The 22,275-nt window shown below is 38.9% G+C and overlaps 1 protein-coding gene across 12 annotated transcripts in view; it reads right to left on the bottom strand.

Annotated features, from left to right (window-relative positions):
- CAMK2B (calcium/calmodulin dependent protein kinase II beta) overlaps window positions 1-22,275 on the bottom strand; it is a 3,372,251-nt gene that overhangs the window by 1,070,159 nt on the left and 2,279,817 nt on the right. For 9 of the 12 annotated variants that reach the window (XM_044084245.1, XM_044084244.1, XM_044084249.1 and 6 more), the window contains one exon: window positions 6,660-6,725. The exons of the other annotated variants lie outside the window; for them this stretch is intronic. In XM_044084245.1, the coding sequence (XP_043940180.1) occupies window positions 6,660-6,725 (66 nt within the window). The remainder of the gene's footprint in view (window positions 1-6,659; window positions 6,726-22,275) is intronic. 12 annotated transcript variants of the gene reach the window in all.

Genomic DNA, 22,275 nt, shown 5'->3' with positions numbered 1-22,275 from the left:
TCTTTCCACAACCTTCATATTAAGGGATCACTCATGAGGCATTAGAATTAACCTGCTTAGCTTGTCTGCAATCACAGTGGATTTCCCTGGAATATGCATGGTTATCAGCAACCGACTGGAAGAGATTGCCCATTGCCACACTCTCATAACTTCTCAACACAGAGTGTAAGATTTGGCTCCCCCTTGTCTGCTGATGTATCAGACCACTGACATATTGTCTGTCTGGATTGCAATAGTCCTGGAGGGGAGAGTGTCTTGGAAGGTCTACAATGTTAGAAGGACAGCTCATTTCCAGAACACTGATGTGCATGTTAGCCTCTTTTGGAGCCCGTGTGTCTTGGACGGTCTTTCCCAAGAAGTGTCCCTTCACCCGATCTGGAAAGGGTCCATAGTCACTATTGCCTTGGGCTGAGGGAGACCAAAAGGACAACCTTCTTTCACCTGATCTGAATGAATCAACCACAGAAGGCAATTTCTGCAAGCCTGCGTTATCTTGATCTAAGTAGTTAAAGGGTGATGGAGACTGGACCACTGAGTTGCTGAAGTCCACTGAAGGATCCTCATGTGATACCTTGCTAACGGTACCAGAATGATTGCTGCACATGCAGACCACAATGCTTGAAGGATCAAGTCAAGCTAAAAGAGAAGAATTTTAAATGATCTTTCTGACCTGGGATTGAACTGTTTGAACCCTTGTGATAGGGAGAGAGGTTGCTATAGATACTGTATTAAGCAAAGCTCCAATGAACTCCAATACATGAGTTAGCTCGAGCTGAAATTTATTGTGATTGATGGTAATTCCTAGGTGAGAGCATAACTGGAGTACATAGTCTTGAGCTTTGATGAGATGATGCCTGGTCAGAGTGGTTATGAGCCAGTATCATCTGAATAGGGAAATACCCAGAATCCTTGTAGCCTCCAGTGAAATGCTACTACTGCCGTGCACTTGGTAAACACCCTGGAGGTTGTGATGAGACCAAAGGTCAGAGCTCTGAAATGATCATGACTGGCTCTCAGCCAGAAGTGCAGCTATCTCCTGGATCATCTATTCATTTTGATATGATAGCAATCATCCTGAAGAGCTATCAAGCACATCCAGTCGTTCTTATGCAGAAAAGGCAGAATGGACCGAACAGTGACCATCTGGAACTTTGTGTAATGAAATGACTTATCCAGATTGATGAGATTCAAAATTGGTCTCCAGACCCCTGTTTTCTTGGGCACTTAAAATAATTCTGAGTAAGTTTCGGATCCTCTCTGGTCTGGGGGGACTTCATGGATGACTCTTTTTAGCAGCTTGTTTATCTCTAATGCTGCTGCTGCTTCCCTCTGACTGAATAGAACAGCAGGGATTTTGTTTATTATTAAGGGGGGTAAGGAAAAGGGCATTCTATAATCTCTGAAAATAATTTTCTGCACCCATGCGTCTTTTGTAATCTCTACCCAGGCTCTCTGGTGCAGGAATAAGCAACCCCAACTGCCTCCAGAGATGGACATTTAGGCCTCCTTTCAGGAGCACTGATAGGATCTGTCAGAGAAAGTATGTCTAGACCCCTGGTTCTGCAGACCACCTCTGCTGCAGGGATGGCGTCTTCCATTAGGGGTCTCCCCTCTAACCCTGGGGGAACTATCTTCACATGGATTTTGGAAGGGACCCTGGGATTTTCTGAACCACATTTTTCGGGTTCTTATTGAACTGTTGACAGCTTAGGTTGTCGAATGCTTAATCATCGGCACCTAAGCGGTGAACGCTTACAATAGCGAATGGCCACATCATCAAATTATTTCCTCAGGAAAGAATTTGCGTGGCCATTATCAGGGATTTCCCCTTTCCCCAATGTACATTGATCTCAGAGTTGGTATATTTAGTTGGGGGGGGTGCGGGGTGCAGCCCCCCCACTATGTTTAGATGTGTTTGTTTATTTTTGTTTATGGACGGCCACCCGAATTCTTTCCCGAGGAAAGAATTCGATGATGTGGCAGTTTGCTATTGTTAGCTTTCGAAGCTTAGGTGTCGATGTTTTAGGATTCGACAACCTAAGCTGTCGATATTATGATATAGATGACATTTTTCCATCTGCCTCGTTCTTTCCTAGGAAATGTCCACTGAGGGATCACAAAACATATGCCCACAGTAAACAGGGTTTTACCTTCCTGCTCACACATGAAGAGTGTGTGTTTAATCTTGGGGCCAAACAAAGAACTTCTGTCAAAAGAAGTAGTGACAAAGGAAGATTTGAATGATTTCACAAATCACACACAAAATCAAACAAGTGCATCCAAGCTTATCTTGCTTATGGAAATGCCTGAACCTGCCACCTGGAAGGTACCCTCAGCTGCATGGGAAAGAAGTCTCATGGACAAGTTTGAAATGGATTGGAGGGTAGCCAACTGCGAGGCAACTGTATTGTCTGCCTAAGCTCTCAGCAGATATAGTGCCAGAGAGGGATTTGGTGAGTTCCTTAATCATATACCTCTAGAGTTTAGTGAAGTGTGCCAAATAATTCCGCAACCAAACAGCAGAGATCTCTAAAGCATATACCACACTTCCCAAATCTTTCCAATTCTCTAGACTTCCTGTTAAGGGGGTGGACAGTGAAACTTTGCTCTGCTAGTTCCTTTTATGCAGCTGCCGCTACAACCATAACTTCAACAGGTACACCTTTGCTCCAAAACTCCCTAACCTTTGGCAGTGCCGGGATACTAGCTGGTCTCTTGGGGGTAAGCTCGATGATGTCATGTTCCTTCCATGCATCAAGACACAATCAATGAGCTTATCAATGGGCAGAGTCACCCAGGAGGTAGACAGGTCAGCTCCCAAAGCCTCCAGGAATACTGACACCTTTTGGGAAGGGTTGATGGGAGACCAACCGCCCTTTTGTTTTAGAAGTTCTAGAATTTCTCCAAATGAGATGTCACTGGGTGGTGATCTAAGGGACCCTTTTCCTTCATCAAAGTCAGTATCCTCTGTGACTGACTCTCGTGGAGAGTCTAACTGCCTCCTGTTACACATTTTCTTTCTGGGAACTTCTGCTCAGGAGAAGCATCTGAAGAAATGAATATACCTTGCTGGGTATCCTGATGGCTTGCCTTGGCTGGATGCCCCAGTGACACAGGTGCTTGAGGCTCTACATGCAGAGACGAATTGAGTTGGGAAGTATAAGCTGGGGGGGAGTTTCGATCTCAGGAAAAGAAAATGCTTTCTCCACTACCTCGAAAGCAGACTGCCTTGTACAGTAGGAAACCAATGGCTCTGAGAAAATGTTTCCAAACCATAGGCTCCCTCTGCCCAGAAGGCAAACCTCTCAAGGAGGGAGTTGGAGCCAAGCTAACGCCAAAGGTGTGAGGGGCAGAGACAGCTCTGACAATTTTGGAGTAGACTCCAATACCCCGGACTTGGTGCTGATGCTATAGCTCCAAGAATCATTTGGCTCCAAAGTGCTCAGTGCTGGTCCAGTCAGAGACACCACCGGAGTCGTAGATACCATAATCTTCAAATCCAATGCAGAAGACTCCAGAATCTTTGGATCCACTGCTCTGAAACCAATGATCGAATTGGAGAAGGAGCCAGAATTGGTGGGATAGTACTAACAAAGGTCTCCAGACCCAATGGGGTCAATCTGCATTGACAGGAACTTCATCATCATCCTGTCCACATCAGCTTCAGTCAGATTTCTGGAGGAACAAGTAGAAAATGCTGTTGATCGTGCTCTTGAGAGATGTTGTCTAGGAGACCTCTCCAAGTAAGAAGAAGGTAGTCGAGAGGAAACCAGTTTCAACACCAATGGTGGAGACTGGATCTGAGGAGACTTATCAGATTTTGCCTTCGACCTCTGCGAGACAGTTCTGAGCCCAGAGTCAAAGGAGAAGACAGAGCTGTGGAATGTTTTTGCATCCCTTTTATCAGAATTCTTGAGAGTATGAGCCCCAGATGATGCTGTTGACTTAGGAGGAGGCAAACCTCTTAAGATTAGTTTATTCTTTCAGTCTATCAAAGCCCTAGGATTAAAGGCTTTGTATATGCCACAATTTGAGTCTCAATACACAGAGCCTAGACAACAGATGCATTTAGTGTGTGCATCAGACAGGAGTATTTTATGGTTGCAAGCCACACATTTTTTGAAACTTGAAGGTTTTTGTTCAGACATTGTAAAATACAAAAAAAAAAAAAAACCCAAATAGAAAAGGAGAGTTTTTTTTTTGAAAAACAAGGGGAAAGGAGAAAAGAGGTCACCAACGATGGTAACCACAGAAATACTAAATTAGTACAAGAAAAGGGATTCCAGCAATGGTAACCAGATTTACAGACAACAGTGTAACAAGAAAAAAAGGAGGACAGCGCTACAAAAAAATTAGGATTAATATAAGATAGTAATCCAAGAGAAAATTTTGAAGAAAAGTTTTTGCACACAAAAAGTTAGCTAGTCAACCAGAGAATTTGCACTGACCATATCAGTACGCTAAGGTGGTAAAAGAGATCTGAGGAATGTTAGGGGACCAGGGCCATTATGGAAAGGGAGGAGCTTCAGAGCTTCAGTGTTCCATGACCTGGTAAAAGTGGCCAAGTCAGATTCGAACCCAACAGTTGAGGAATGAATGAAAATGACAAAACTTCATATCTAATATTTTAACATGACATTCTATTTCGTAATCATAAATGTTTACTCTTTCTTCACACTGTTATGCTTCAATATGATGTTAACTGTATTTATAATCTGATCACCCAATATTCATGCTGTGTTTTTGCATCTGAATTTAACCTATGTGAATCTCAGCCTGCTGCAGTGACTGTACCCCTTACTAAATTTTAGATTCATAATGTGTCCAGAACTCATTATTATTTTGTATACATCTATGTAATACTTGTTTTTCATTGCATGTATTAACACATCTCTTTGTAACCTCAATTAACATTCAAGGAGCTTTAGCTGAAAAAGGGTCACTCTGCCCAGTTGGACTTTTCCAGGAAACAAATCTCAGTAAATAAATAAAACTGTACAGCTAGTCCTCAGTAAGCACATTAGGAATTTAAGTCTTTACCACAGAACTCAAAAGAATAAATATTTTTTTTTTCTTCTTCTTCTTCTGGGGAAAAGTGCCAGGAAATCTTATGGTAAAGCCCACTAAGGACTCTGCATGTAAAAGTTTGGCTTGAATAGCTTCCTAAGAAGGTAAAGGTTGGTCATCATATACTGAATTTCCCAAAGAAAGGTCAACTCACTTATCCACTGTCCCCCTTCCTGAGTATTTGTACTAAAGCCCACTACTGAGCTGGTTTAAAGTTTTACCTAGGCATTGCAGGTCAGCTTTAACAAAAGACTCTCAATTCAGAAAATGCCTTAAGACTTTTATACTACCCAATCTGTGTGAGGACAGAGGGACAAGAAAAACTGTTTCTGAACCACTGGTGTTAATGGAACCAAATGGCTTGGTTTTAACAGAACTACAAGTACAATCAAACAAAGCCAGATAAAGTTTTGTACTTAAAAGCTGTAGAAATCAATAAATTCAACTGAACAAAAGTACCTTACTGTGGTGAAACTGATGTCTGGTTAGCAGGAAGAAGAAAAACCTCCTTTAGAGAATAGGATAAAAGTTTAAAATTGCTTGGAGATACACTCCCTTTACATTTAAAAAATGTTTATGCTGAATCTTTTAATCTATTTTGATAGAAAGAAAAATAAGGCTATACCACCTTGCAGAAATGGTAACAGTACCAAAATAATCTCAAAAAAGGTCTTAATTTTTGTCTGTGGTCAGTGGTGTGGGTTAAGAATTTTTACAATAAAAAGTGAAAGAAGGGTTATAACTAATTCAGTAATCACAGGATACACTTCATTTTGATTCTTCTCAATAAATGGCTTTTGGAACACACAGTCCCTAATAATGGAGCATTACAAGTAATCCATACAAAGCTGCAAATGGTAAAAGATCCAATGGTCTCTATCAAGTCTGGGCTGAGCCTGATATTGGTCAATATTAACCAGTGCACAACCCTAGTAAACAAATATAAATAAAATAATCCATTACCTCATGCTAGAGCCTGTAATGTACTACAATCCATCTACTGAAGTCAGCAAACTGAACACTAATGTTAAACCCTCACTTTTGTCAAGTACACATACCTTGAAGAAAGTCATGCATAAAATAGGCACACCGTTTTGCCATGCCTATTAACCAATAGAAAAACAAGAAAGTCACTCTATAGCTATCCTTTTCCTTTCCCCTTTATTTTATTAAGTAAATAAGACATAATTCTCTCTCATCCATGTGAATCAGGATATTTTTTGCTACAAACAAACATGCACATCTCTCACTCTGCACATGTAATCTCCACTGCAACTCCAACTCTGGCAAAGTGTATGCCAGAAACTAATCTAGGTGGAACAATGGCCCTATTGCTTACACAAGTAACAGTAATATGGAGGGAGAAAGCCATAATCAAATGGGTTCATCTTAAAATATTTGAAAATCACAAGAATGAGCAGGCATTTATCAAAGGATGGAGGAAATGTGTTAAAATTTAAACTATGAGGCAAATGTAGATGTCCCCAGGCTGAAATAAATACTGCCCATAGTGTCCCACAGTCTGTTTCAGGAGTGTTTCCTTCATAGCAGAGCAAGCAGACAAGACAAGAAGGATACAACAAAATCAATACCAGAGCAGCTGGAGGTGTGTTTCCTTTAGGACTGGTGACGCTGTTTTTGGCACTATTTGTCTGTGGCTGCACAGGAGACAACAGAATATGAAATATTTTCAGCTAACAGTCTAAGCAGCTAAAGTACTTTAACAAGAAATAACCTCATCAGAATTTTCCAAGCATGTGCCAGACTAAAGCAGCAACTATTCCCATCCCCTACACCAACATTAAACAAGATATGTGCATTTTAGAGTATGCTTAAAAAATCACTACCAAACATTACAGCTGCAACAGCTCTTCTTAAAATGGATAAAATCAGTCTGTAAGAACATTAAATTCGGACAATTTGAAGGAAGGACATAGTCTTTCACAGTCTTGGGTTCCTCTGTGTTATCAATAAAGTGCTCCTCCATCTTATTAATAAAGTGTGGAGTAGAAATATTACACTGTTAAAATATAGGTTTTCCAAAGCAATTGTCTCCACAGAAAAAAATTTGTCTAGAGCAGAAGCACAAAACTTTATAGCAATCACAATGGCCTGACAAAATACCCAAGAATGCCCAGTTCTAGTGGGCACCTGGTCTCAAACAAATTAAGAACATTTGCATTTCTAATTTAATGCAATTTACTATCACTGCAAGAGAAGATAAATACAGAGACACAAAAACAAATGCAGGTAAAACACTTTTACAAAGGTCATATAGATGCTAAATTAATTCTAGTCAAAGTACAATTGTCACAGATATAACAATTACTACAGTTTTTTTTTCCAAGAGGTTGTTGTATCTCTGCAATGTAGCTTACTAATTCACTGTTTGCTTGTATACATGAAAACATGCAGCAGTCAAATAAAAACAACAAAGTCTTTTATTATATAACAACCTTCAATGATAATGCACACCAAGAGAGATGTGTTACAAACATGAAAAGGAAAGATTATTTAAACAAAAAGGAAACCACTACTGTAATTTAATGAAATCTACTGACTTCTACTTATCTGCCAGAACATACAAATTACAAAAAGAATTACCATAAACTTACCAAGATAGTAGAAGTCTTACAATTTCAGTAGATCCATCTGCAAAATGTGACCCATCAAGGATGAAGAGTTGTCCATATCGATGACATGAAATGCATCATTCTCCTTGCACGCAGTGCAGCAAAATGTACATCATTCTCATTAACCACTAAAGACTGCGGAACAAAGGAGCATACTAGGTAAGTGATCACACACACTATAAGATGCCTATCCATATGCACCTTAAACATAGAAGCTCTGCCATCCTTTTCAAGCACTTAAAGATCACCTTCCAAATTGAGCAGGGCAGTAGAGGATAACCCTGGTGTAAACTTTTTGCCTTTTTCTTGGTAATCTGGGGCAATCTATTCTGGCCACCAGACAGGCAAAACCAGAAGTAAACAACTCAGGGAGTTTAAGTACAAGTGAGATTCAAAGAAGGAGACAAAATCTTGCTGCATGATATTCTTTTGAAGATCTATTGGTACGGGAAGTGCTTAAGCAAAACAACAGTACACCACATAAATAAGAAATGCATTCTATCATATTCTACAAAAGGATCCTTCCTGATGGCCTCTATGGCTGAGTTAATCTTCTCCATACCAACAAACAAATTTCACAGAAATCCCCATCGTAAGGGATGGAACTGCCTGTGGAAATGCTTTGTCACTTGAGAAACAGCTGTCACAGAAGTATTTACTGAATTCTTTGCCTCATAAGAAGAAAGGTTAACCGTTAACTTCTGCATATTCTCAAAGACAAAGGCAAAAACTTTAATTTACGAGATTGACAGTTCAAAATTCTGAAAGTTGAAGTACAAAAATAATGGAGTTTCTTCCACAACTTATCAGTTTCTTTCTCGTCTTTGTCAGTAGGAATGGTATTAGTAACAGTAACTTGTTTAGCAGCAGCAGTAGCACATCTGATTAAAGTAACGACTGCTGGATCTGCTTTAGGATTAGAAAACAGGTACTTATGGGTCTGGGGCACCTTTGGGAATGAAGGTTGCCCACCATCAGGAAGACTTGATGCAATGATGAAATCATTCTCTAAAGCAGGCAACAGAGGAGGAATGGGAGCAGTTTTAGGCATCTGTAACTGCAACAAATCATAATACATTTTTTGTCCCATAGAAATTTCATTCAGATCCCACTGAAACACTTATTTCACGTTAGATAAAACATCAGTGAAAGAAATTTCAACAGGGAATTCTGAAGCAAAATTAGCCTCAAAATCAGAATGTTCAAACTGAGATAAAACTTTTGAGGTATACCCTCCCACACACACACTGAGTGCTCTTCTGACTGGAAAATCCTGTCAGAATGAGAAGACATTATTTTCCCTTTCCTTTCCCTTTTTCTCCAAGCAGATTGAGACAATGAGGAAAAAGTAGTTATCAATTCATTGGCAAATTCCAGTAAATGCACTCTGTCCATGAAAACAGAAACAGTTTTTCTCACTAAACGCTTTCCCCTTAACAATGTCTGGCTCTTAGGAACACTGAACCCAGGATCCAAAATCCCATCCTTGCTAAGTGTGCACCCTTCATCTGCTCCATCTCCACAGAAAAAGAAAAGTGTCTCTCCCATGGCTGCTAATGGCATTCTATAGCTGCAGAGGAGGTGGCTGACCCCTGGTCTTTGTTGGCTTGGAAGGCTGCATGAAGAGGACTGGGAGAACAAGATGGGTGGTCTGTGGAATAACTATTGGCTACAGCAGAGTCTCCTGCCAGTGGATGAAACAACCTAAGAGCCAGGGTATCCCTTAAAGACTCCTTAACATTTTGTTTTCTTTTAGTGTGCTGGGGAAGGAATAACTACAGAGACCAACTGCTGCTCCACCGCTAAGCTGGGAAAGAAGTCTGAAGAGTGAAGCCCATACGAGACTGGCATAGAACAAGTAGTTCTGAGGTAAGTAAACCTCTGAAAGTTTCTCACAACCACAATATCCTGTACTGAAACATACAACTTCAATAAAAGGAATAGTTTTTAGTCAAAAAGCAAACATTTCCTCATAAACCGTTTACACAAGCACCATCATAACAACTCCATTGTCCCAGTGCAATAACAGCACAAGTCATTTTATTTCTTAGTAAAAATAATAAAACTGACAAGAAAAGTACAATTTTTATTTAGAAGAGTAATAAAATAGGAAGGCTTTTTCCGAAAGGGACTTATCTGCCCATCTGTAGCAAAATTGCTAGTTGACTGACAAAGTCATGGGGCCCACCAGTGAAGCTCTCATTTTAGAGACATAAAAGCTGTGAAGTAATCTGGTGCTCCAAGCGCCTGTTTTTTATAGGGAAAGCCTCTATCTCTCCAGGCAGCTGGAGTATGTGGAAGGTATCAAATGCACTGGAAGCAAGCTGGAGCAGGGGGTAACACCCAAATACCTCAGGCTGCTACGAAGGTGATCCATGTACAAATATCTACAAAGTTATGCCTCGTATAACTAACACAACTAAGAGGTTATGAATCAAATTTGAAATGGAAGATGATGATAAGTGTGAAATAAAGAGAGTGTGGGATTTTGAATGCAGGTCCTTAAGGAGAATAATAGGACCCATAGAGAATATTATATTCATAAAGTAGAATAGTCTATGAATTAAGCCATGGGAAAAGAAGAAAAGAGACTTTACCAACAGGAATGATCGATATGAAAATAGGCAAGAAAGGGCTGAAGTTTAAAGGAGAAAAAAATAGTACAGGAACCAAGCTACTACGAGTAAATAAAGGAATGAAATTTAATAGAGTGGCATGAGGCTAAGCGGAGGTTTGGACTAAAGGTTTGAGATTGCATTCTCTACCAAGGATTTATAATGGATTGCACATAAAGAGAAAGGAACAAAGGAGTGTTAAATGAAAGACCAGGTCTGTAAAATAAGAAGCTGCTGTTAAAAAGGATTAGTACGGCATATCAAATATTTCATGATAAGAACCAGTCATTGGTGGTTAGAAAAGATTGCAAAAATACAATGGAAAGGTAACTTACATAGGAGCGGTGGAAGGACATCTATATGACTCTGAAATATGCAAGAGAGTCCAGATGGTTTAGGATTTTTGCATAGAAGTGTTTTCTTGCATATTTCTCTTCAGGAAGAAAGCAAATGCTGGAGGTGTGATGGAAAAGAAAAAGGTAATTGGGAATCTGTTTACTTGGGAATGTAATGAGTTGGCAGACTTAAAAAGATTTCCTACAGAGTACTTTGTCAGAAGAAATAGTTGCAATTAAAGAAATCATTCTTTTTTTCTTTTGACAAGGGATACTGGATCTGAATTCCCTAGACACAGTAAGGTCTTACTAATTTTGTTTCTATTTCCTACCAAACAATTAATAGAATAAGGATATCAAAATCTATACCAACTGTAACTGAAATACTGAATACTGTAAATGAGATAAAATAACTTCTTTAGAAAAGGGTAGGAGCAACTTAGAAATAAATGGAATCTGTGGGAACATTGCATGCAGTGCAGAGTGATGCTCAGGAAGATGAGGAGGTTAAAGGGATGGCAGGAAATAAGCAATTTACTTCATGCTGGAGGAAATTAAATTCGTTAAAAAAGAATATATGCATACTACAAGAAAATAATGGATATATTACTACCATATCTTTTCTTTTCTGTCAATGTAGTTGGATTCTGGTCACTCTTTTAAAATTGGAAAATTCAATAAAGGTGTTTTAAAAAAGAAAACATAAAATGATGTTGTATTGTTTGTGTAATATTTTGCTGTGAAAAGGACACTGGAATATGAAGATAATCATCTTCTATACCCAGAGCAGCCATGTAAGAATTCTATTCTATCAAAAAAATTAGTTTTCGCCAACACAATCCTGATAAATTCTGTACTTACAAAACTATTGAGGTTTGAGTCTTTTTGGTAACTATAAACAATCTGGAATAAAAGCCCTGACCTATCTCTTGTAACAGTACTTGCCATTTTACCTTCGAGAAAGTTTATCCTTTAGTTTTGTGTCTAAAGAAGTCCAGTTGCACAACTCAACAGTATCCCTTTTCCACAGTAATCTGCTACCAAGCAGCAAACATCTCTGAAATTTTTCTTCTATGCATAACTAGGAGAGAGCAATGGATAAGAGAAAGGAGTAAGAGGAAGGTAGCATTCATTTTGAAGTTTTTTTTTTAAGTTGTATCTTCATTTTCCTTTGTAGCATGGATTATTAATGGAGTGTTTCACTTTGAGCTGCTTTTGTTGTGGAAAAGCATGAGAAGATTCTTTATTATAAAACAGTTTCTTATTAGGAGTAAAATCCATCTAGTACTGAGAAGTAGGGAATAAATAGCTATCTTTAAAAGAAAGCCTGATGTTGCTTTGTTTTTAAGATCTGAAATACTATCATCTGCTGCTGGGTGACCAAATAAAAAGTATTGTGTCACTAAAATAAGAGATGAGGAACACAATAATTTGCATTTATCTTCATATCATGTTTATATTCTCAGTGAGAGCCATGTTTTAATGCTGTTTATATACCTGAGCAAGAGACTTGTTTCAGCTTGCTGCCCCCATGAGAACCACTGAATGTGAAGACTTGCTGAACTGTTTTCATAGCTACCTTATGCTATTTATATTAAATACAATTTTGCACTATATTGTGGATGTATCAGTACTGCTCTAAACCTCTTTTGGACATGGGCATTATGGCTTGGTCTAAAGTAGATCCAGAACAGATTCAATATTGCTTTAGTGGGCCTTACACCATACAATTGTATTCATACAAGTGTTTTTTTTTTGCATGAGTATTATAAGGTTTACATTCCAAATGAAACTCAAGTTCTCATGTGGTTTTGCATTTCGTGGACCATGCTTATCTCATTTCCCCTTTTGGAACCTTAGAGGCATTCAAGTCCTCCATAACAAGAAACTCTTTTTTGCATTTACTCTGCACCTCTGATAGAAATTATTGTTATTGGTAGTCAATTTGCCCTGGAACAATGTAAATTACATTTTGGGTTAGACTTTAAAAATAAACATAATACATTATTGTTTACAGCACTACTTGTTCTAGTGAGTATGTACAACAATTCAGTAGACTTCCTTGCCAAGTTTTATATTTATATTTATATATATGGCTATTAGATGTTCAAAGCGAACTCAGTCGACTGCATTTTTGTCGAACACGGAAGTTCAAAAACGGTAAAATGGAACACCAAAAGCCAACCTACAAACGGGTTTTAACATGGGTTGAGATCGGGGAGAGGTTTATAGTTTGGCAACAACACTGAACACCTATCTCGACCCATGTTAAAACCGTTCCTAGGTTGGCTTTTGGTGTTCGATATTATCGTTTTCGAATTGTAATCGTTCAAACACTGAAGGAAAAAAAGAAAAAACAAAAAAAAAATGAACTGCTGTAGCAGGCGGGCTATGCCCCCTGTACCCCCCACCCCCTTACTTAAATATGCCAACTCTGAGATCGCACTACATTGCGGAAATGGGAAATCTTCCCATTCCGCTCTGTACACGTATCTCCATTCAGACTTTTAAATGTTCAAAGTTATGTTCTCGGCCATATCGTCTTTGAACATTTAAAAGTTCCATCTACTGAAGGGGACCCATATATATATATATATATATATATATATAGATATAGATATATAGATATAGATATATAGATATAGATATATAGATATAGATATAGATATATATATATATATATATATATATATAGAGAGAGAGAGAGACCGCTTAATTTTCCTTCTTATCAGTATCATGACTAAGAATTTTTCCTGTCAATACTCAGGGTTTCCAGCTGAAGACATTTATTTTATACAGGCCTTGAATTTTATACATTTTTTTTTTTTTTTTTTGTATTCGCCTGTAGGGAGTCCCTCTTCACCATTAGATACATAGAGAGATGATGAGATACCCCAATAACAAAGTTAACAGTGACTTAATTTTGTTACACTTATAAGGATATTTTAAAAGTTAATTGTTACCTGTTAAAGAATCAGCTGTCCTTAAGCAACCTGAAAGGATTTATAAAAAATAACAGGACCTATGTAACACACAACTCTACTCCTGGTGTTTCCTTCTACTATTTCAGTTTCCTAATCAGTGGGGAAGCTGTGAATTTTGTTAAAGATTAAACATTACAATATCAATATATATATATATATATATATATATATATATATATATATATATAGGTCTACTTCAAAACATTGAAGCCATAACATTGAAAACCCAAAACAACGAAAACTCAAAACACTGAAGGTGTGCATCATAACATAGAAAACTACAACACACATGTAAATAACATCCCCTCCACATATAACAACACCAAAGAAACACAGTTTTTACTATGTTTATGCAGGAGTCAAGCCCCCCTGCATCTCCCATGTGGGGGGCTCTGCCCCCCCCCATAAATTAAATATACCAACTCCAAGATTGCACTACAGTAGTAAAAAGTTAATTTCCTAACCCCACTGTAACATGATCACCATTCAGAATGTAAACATATGAATGTGTTGGTTTTATGGAAGTTAAGTTAGTGTTCTGAGAAGTGCTGGCAGAAGTGAGTAGGGAAAAAAGTATTTATTTTGCCAGTCTGTACTTTTTTCCACTGTAGCATGATCTTGGAGTTGGTATATTTAATTTATGGGGGGGTGGGGGGTGCAGTGGGGCTTGCCCCCCTGCAGAAACGTAGAAAATGTGTGTTTATTAGTTTGGTGGTGTTATAGGTGGAGGGGATGTTATTTACATTTGCATTGTAGTTTTCAGTCTTATGATGCAAAGTTTCAGTGTTCTGAGGTTTCGTTGTTTTGGGTTTTCGATGTTATGGTCTTTTCAATGTTATGAGATTTCAATGGTTTGAAGTAGACCCATATATATATATATATATATATATATATATATATATATATATATATATATATATATACAGTAATGTTGAATATTTAACAACACACACACACACATATATATATATATATATATATATAGAGAGAGAGAGAGAGAGACAGTGTTCATACATTTAGTATATTAGCTGTTGGGACACTTCTTAATTTAAATTTTATAAAATTATTATTTTAGACCAGATCAGTTTCTGATGATAGTGTCACTAATAGAATAGTTATATTAGTTGCTAATGTAGGTAAGATTTGAGTTTGTAGACTGAAATAAACTTGTAATGCATTTGTCAAAGGATTATTTTGAAAATGTGACTCATAACTATGTCTTACAATGAAAGATGATAGAGGCAGTTTACTGAATGCTGCTCTGGAACACAAACTTCTTTTTTGAATATTTTTTTTTATTTGAATTCTTCACTGTGTAACAAAAAGGGGAAAAAACTTGAAGCTAGTCCATAGCTGAAATATGCAAAAAAAAAAATAAATTAACTGGTAATACATTAACCAAATTAAACAATTTTGGGAAATGTTTAAAACAGAAAATAACAAGTATCTTAAGTATAGTAACTAGATATAATCACAAAAGGTAACTAAGTCAGGATACACCACGAGACACCTTCAACGGAAAAATCTTTATTCTAAAAAATAAACTGTTCATATTATATCTAGTTAGAAAGAGAAGAGAATAGTAACATTACACTGTAAGATTGGGCACCCTTTGGTAAGGGCCTTAAAAGTAGTTGATAAGTACTGGCTGGTGACAGCTGGTACTACCTTATAGTCTGGGCAGAAGGGGACATAGCTAGTAAACCTGTGCCAGCCTTTCCCAGGTGTGTGTTATATAAATCAAATCTCAAAGTGTGTGTGTCAGCTACTTGGGCAGGGACACAAAGCAATGGTTGGAAAGGGGAGGTGCTGGAGGTTTTGGCTTGGCCACTCAGCTGAGTTCTCAACCCTATAGCTGTGCTAGTGTGAGTCTTATTGGGGATCTGGAGAAAGAGAGAGAAACCAGCCCCCAGACTAATAGTGATCTCGTGTGTTCTTAAGGGAAATTGTACTTTACTATGTGTGCACTTGTAATTCTCCCAATGTGTACATCCCTCACTGTTGTCAGCGGTGAGGACTAAGGCTCCTTGATTACTGGGCCAGTGCACGGGCATCACAGAGTGCATAGCTAGTAAACTTGTGCCAGCCTTTCCCATGTGTGTGTGTGTGTGTGTGTGTGTGTGTGTGTGTGTGTGTGTGTGTGTGTGTTTAAATCAAACATCAAAGAGTGTGTGTGTCAGCTACTTGGGTAGGGACACGAAGCACTGGTTGGAGAGACAAGGTGCTGGAGGTCTTAGCTTGGCCACTCAGCTGAGATCTCAACTCTATAGCTGTACCAGTGGAAAGTCTTATTGTGGATCTGGAGAAAACAGCCCTGGACTGACTATGGTCTCTATGTGCTCTTAAGGGAAACTGCACTTGATGCAGAGAGCTGCATCTGGAAATACGGTGTGTTTACTTGTCATCCTCTCAGTGTACATCCCCCACTGGTGCCAGTGGTGAGGATTGAGGCTCCATGATTACTGGTCCAGTGGTGGGGCATCACACTGGGACTAAAGAGATTTGCAGCATTACTGTATCTTTCTCATGTGGAGTCCTTCCATGGGTATCATGAGAATTATATATGCCACGTTACCCAAAATCCTAAGGTATTCCCTTGTAGTGACTGAAGTCTGTTTGGAAAATCTTAACAATAGATCTAAATAAAGATTTATTTTTTTCCCCTAAGGATGAAAAGCTCTTTGAATTGAGGTATTAAAGCTGACATTCCAGGAATACAATCCTGGATGACAGTCAAGAAATACTTTTGAATGTTATCTTGCAATCTCAGCCTGTGCAGGAAATCTCTCACTCAAGAGAGAGAGCGAGAAAGAGATTACTGATATTTTGAAAAATATTCTGCAAACATAAGAAAGTCATCTAAATAAAGGAAAATCTGAATATCCTTCTTTACCCAGAGCTGGTTCCTGCTGTAGCGTGTTTCACCTCCCGTTCTTCACTTGGGATGCTCCCTCCCTGCCTCTAAATCTATAAACGGAATACCTCCTGCAACACCTCAGAAGTTTCCCTGGATTTTGCCTGCCAGCCTGAGCCAATAGAGCTACTGTGAGGACTCCCCAAAACTAACTTTGTGACTGTATGCTGCCTTAAATTAGTTAATGTAATTACCTACTAAAACTTATATATCTGCCTTCCTGTGTGAGGGATTCAGCAGCCTACCGCGGATCGATAAATACTCTCCCCCCTCCAGGTCTTCTGTGTCCTAGACAATTTCATAGTGTCTTAGGACATTTCATAGTGCACCGTTAATGAAACCTGCTCACCTTTCCTGCCTGCTATCTCCCTATTACCACTAGATGGCAGCACCTACTAACCTCAAGCCAGTACAACATTACTCTCAGTAGGGCTTCATTTCTCTGACAGTGAGTGAATATCTCAAATCCCAGCTACTACTCTCAAAAAGGCTGGTAATACTCCACCCCACCCCCCCTTGCAAAGCACAAACTAATTGAATTAGTACATCAACATTTATCTTTGTAAATTATTTCTCGCTTATTACTTTCTCATCTAATTACCACTGCTTACCTTACTATTTAAACAGCAGTTGCTGATACTTTTTTCTGCTGTTGTTTCTCCTTTTGCTCACCTCTCCTGAGCTCTTCCCTTCCCACCCATTTTTCCCCTTCTCGAATACCATCTATCCCCTCTACCTTTATCCACTCCCCCTTCATCACATGCCCTCCCCTAACTTTACTTCTAGATGCCACGAACTGTGGCTCCATTTTTAAATCCCGGTCAGAAACGACCATACCCTTCCTTCCTCAGAGCTGGTTTCCGCGGTAGTGCTGCGTGTTTCGCCTCCTGGTAGGTTTTTAAACAAATGATTAGCATAACATATAGGCTTATTGGAACACAGAAATGTGTAAATTACTGTACTCCTGACAATGTATGTGTTTATAAATGCTCCTAATGTCTTCAACTACTGAAATGTTTTGAGATATAGCTGTTTTTGTTCTTATAACCTCGATATAGACTTGAGTCCATCTTGTTCCATGGCGCCTAAATAGCGACCGCATTACCTTATCAACCGGCTGCTCTTTTGGTGCCTCTTGGAGCTAGTTCTTTTTTTCACATAAGTCTAATAAGGTATTTATTAATAACTGTGCTTATTGCAGTATAACGCTGGCCTTAATATACACCAACCACCAGGCGTCCTAAAAGATAAACAGATAAGCCTGCCTGTACTCTCACCAAGACATTGATATAAAATGTATGTGGAGTTTATAACATCAGTTTACTGTAGTTGTAGAGTAATGGCAAATTACATGGTGACTAGTGTAAAAAAGTCAACCTAAGGGCGTCGCACATATAACTTGCTTCCACTTTCTACTCGCTAAGTGGTAGTTTTTTTGTACTGTATGAGCCCTATCCAGGCTCCTTACCTTAGCAGTAAAAGCAAACAAACATTGACCACATTAACGAATGCCCATGCGTACATTTATTTAAACTCGCTGAATGGAGTAATGCTCTTTTGCAAACCATCCAGCCAGCCTATATTGTTTAACTACTGTACCTAAAGGTTACATTTAGTGCCCCACCAACAGACAATATCTACAATCTGTTGAAATAGCGTATTTTTCTCCTTTTACTTTCTGCTATGACATGCCATAGCAGATATCCTACTACATTAGTGAGATAAGACCCAGCCTTGTACAGACATCCTTTTTGATACTTTAAGATAGTGCTTAAGGCTCTGCTTGTACACATCTACATTATTTTAATGTTTAGTCAGCCTGGCATAATGTAATGTACTGGTTATTTTCTGTCATTTTATGTTCTAGTTTAAAGTGCTCCGCATTGCTATTTTAGGTGCTTTGTCTGCCTGAAATTGTTTTTAGATTACTTGCTAGCTACTTTTATCAAACCCCTTACTCATAAAACGGGCTGGGGTACTGTACTAGAGTTGGATTTGTAGAGTGATTAAGCTTTTTACAAAACTGTATCAAACATTGCCTACCTTGCATTGTTCAATAACTATATACTGCTGCCTTCTACTAATATCTCTCACACCACTCTCCCTCCATATACACCCTCCTTCTATGTGTATTCCTAGGTCTCTCTACTTACCTACTAAATAACCTGCATAAAATCCTTCTCTACTGATTATTCCTCAATTACACCTACCTTCTAACCTGTACCTTTTAATCTTCTAAATAACCTAACCTAGTGTGTTCTCTCCTCTCATTTTACAGTTCTTCACTCGGGAAGCTCCCTCCCTGCCTCTAAATCTATAAACGGAATACCTCCTGCAAAACCTCAGAAGTTTCCCTGGATTTTGCCTGCTAGCCTGAGCCAATAGAGCTACTGTGAGGACTCCCCAAAACTAACTTTGTGAATGTATGTTGCCTTAAATTAATTAATGTAATTACCTACTGAAACCTATATGTCTGACTTTCTGTGTGAGGGATTCAGCAGCCTGCCGCGAACAGATAAATACTCTCCCCCCTCCAGGTCTTCTATGTCCTAGACAATTTCATAGTGTCTTAGGACATTTCATAGTGCACCGTTAATGAAACCTGCTCACCTTTCCTGCCTATCTCCCTATTACCACTAGGTGGCAGCACCCATCAACCTCAAGCCAGTACAACATTACTCTCAGTAGGGCTTCATTTCTCTGACACTGAGTGAATATCTCAAATCCCAGCTACTACTCTCAAAAAGGCTGGTAATACTCCACCCCCCTGCAAAGCACAAACTAATTGAATTAGAACATCAACATTTATCTTTGTAAATTATTTCTCCCTTATATTTTCTCATTTAATTACCGCTGCTTACCTTACTAGTTAAACGGCAGTTACTGATACTTTTTTCTGCTGTTGTTTCTCCTTTTGCTCTAAAGGCATCTCTTGATGTATTGGTAACACGAAACATTGATCATACTCTTTCTACTGAAGTTTATAGAAAACATACCCAATTCAACTCCTTACTCCATGCCACCAGCTTTCATCCATCTCACATATGCAGAAACATTCCAAAGTCGCAATTTCTAAGAATCAAAAGGATTTGCTCAGATGCTAATACCCATCACATATATGAGAGAGATCATGGAGAGATTCAAACAGAGAGGTTACAAAACAGGGGATATATACCGAGCCAAACATTGGGCATCTGAACGTGACAGGTCTGGGTTATTACAATACAAGGACAAACTGGTAAAACAGAATCCACCCATAAGACTCATTACCACCTATGGGAGGAATACAGATGTCCTCACTAACACTGTACGCAGACATTGGAACATTCTTCTAGCCAATACCAGGCCTAGGGACATTGATGATGAGACGTGCCACTTTTCCTTTAGAAAAGGAAAAATTCTGGGCTCACACGAGTCACTACAAATGTATACGTACCCCAGATATACACTCTATACAAACAACTATAGAGGGCAGGGCTTTACAAGGTTGTTTTCCGTGTGGACATTGTACACATTGCAAAAGTATCTTCAAAACGAAGGGGTTTTCCAGCAAGAATAGTGGCCAAATATTTAATATCACTTTTTTTGCAAATTGTCAGTCGGAATGGCTAATATATCTGGCCACATACAGTTACTCTGCTTTCTATGTTGACCAAACCTCTAGACCATTTAAGTTTAGAATTTCGGAGCACTTAAGTGATATTAGGACTAAGAGAATTAGCAATGCATTATACAAACACACAGAGAAACATCCCAAAGCCAATTTTCATTTAACCAGCAGAGATAAAATTCAGGGTAACAACAATAACAAATCAGGCTGGCAACAACTACTTAATAACAAAGAGAAGAAATGGATTGTTAAATTTGGGGCACTACTTCCTCCAGGACTAAATGAATATTTTTAACACCTTTATATAGGTGTAATGTCTTTATGCAACCTCCAGGTGGACCAACTACTATTTAAGGGGAATGTTGTTACAAGAATTTGATAGACTGATGAAGGCTTAATAATTTTTCAGCTGAAACCGGTCTGTTTGTTCTCCTTATCTTACTACAATAAATCTTATTGTCGCTGTTTTGCTGGCTCTTGCTTTTTTTGAATTATACCAAGGACTTTTGGAGCCGTGCAGCTACCATACTTGCAGGGTATTTCTACTTGAATATCTTTATGCATAACAAACTCTCCCCTGACTACCACTTATCCACTGTCACTAGGAAAGCTTTCTATCTTACCTAGCTGATTAGTAAGGGTTTATCCTCTCAGTCCAAAGATGACTTCATTCCCCTCTACTTGTCCCTCATCAAGGCTGCACTAGAAAACAATATGCCCTTCTGTATGTATTAGTCCATGCAGTGAACTCAACTTCATAAACAGTAGGTTTTCACTAAGAAAATCTTAGGCCTGAACTCCCCAAGCCATGTGCATTTAAAGGCCCTGTCTTTCTTCTGTGTTTCCTGAAGATTCCAAAGAGGCAATCTATGTTTGGCCTACAAAGCTGTAAATAACTCAAACCTGCTTGATCTACTCCATATTTGCAATGTCGGTAGCAACACAGATACAAGATCAAGGAACCTGAATTTATTCATCCATCCTCAATCGTGTTTTCCCATTTTGCACATGGGGTTGGGGTGTCACTTCAACAGTGTCAATCATCTCGTGCTAAGGTTTGCACCACCGGGTGGCTAGCCCTGCCACAGTAGTTCATCCGTACCACTCACTTGCACATACACTCGCACCTACGGCCAATTTCGAGTGTCCAATCCACCTACTTCATGTCTTGGGAATGTGGGCGGAAATCAAAGCACCTGGTGGAAACCCACATGACCACAGGGCGGATATGCAGACTCTGCACAGAAGGCACCCCAGCTGAGAATCAATCTGGAGAACCTCTTGCTGTGAGGCGACAACGCTAACCGCTGCACCACCATGGCCACCTGAACCATAAATTTATATTGCAACATAATTAAGATTTGCTGCCATTTCAAATATATTTCAGAAAGACTCCCCAACTCTCTAGAACCCCCCCCCCCCCGAACATATGTCTCTGTCTCTCTCTTCAAATTTAACTTAGACAAATGGATGGGAAACCACAACTATATACCATACCTAGCCTGCCATCCATCCCAGTCCTTATGGATAGGGAGAGCAAGTAGCTCAGTATATGAAACGTTTGGGATTGCAGTGGCTACACTTAAAATGGCTTAATTATTGCCTAAAGCAAGCTATAACCTATATTATTTATGACATTTTTAAAGCAGGCCATCTGGAAGGGAGCAAGGCAGAAGTGCGAGCCCCATAACAGTGATTTCCATTTCTGCAAGTACAAAAGTGTGAATAAAAGTCTCTGTTCATGGTATCTTTGAGGTATAGCAACCTCACAATTAGTATGCATTAAGTAGCATTTATGTAAGTGAGGTATACTTCTCCCACATCTGTATGTGTGCCCCCCCCCCCCCACAAAAATGATTTAATGCCATTACAGCAAGCTTTGATACTCACTGTGATTAGCTGTTAATTGCAATTTTCTGTTGTTAGAAACAGGACTTGCAATTACAGTATGTATTTCTGTCAAGCACCTCTCAGAGCAGGACTATGTTGCCTCCATTTTACTATCATATGGCATCAGGAACCAACAGCACTGAGATGAAACTAGTCTGCCTCTGATATATTACTGAACAGCATGAAGCAGTTCACAGCATTGTGGAGCTATTTTATTAGCAAAGATT

Source organism: Protopterus annectens, chromosome 9.part0 (genome assembly GCF_019279795.1).
Source record: "Protopterus annectens isolate FY-2018-M chromosome 9.part0, PAN1.0, whole genome shotgun sequence".
NCBI classification, from domain to species: Eukaryota; Metazoa; Chordata; order Ceratodontiformes; family Protopteridae; genus Protopterus; species Protopterus annectens.
The sequence above is the reverse complement of the archived record's forward strand: the minus strand, read 5'-3'. Positions and strand labels throughout refer to the sequence as shown.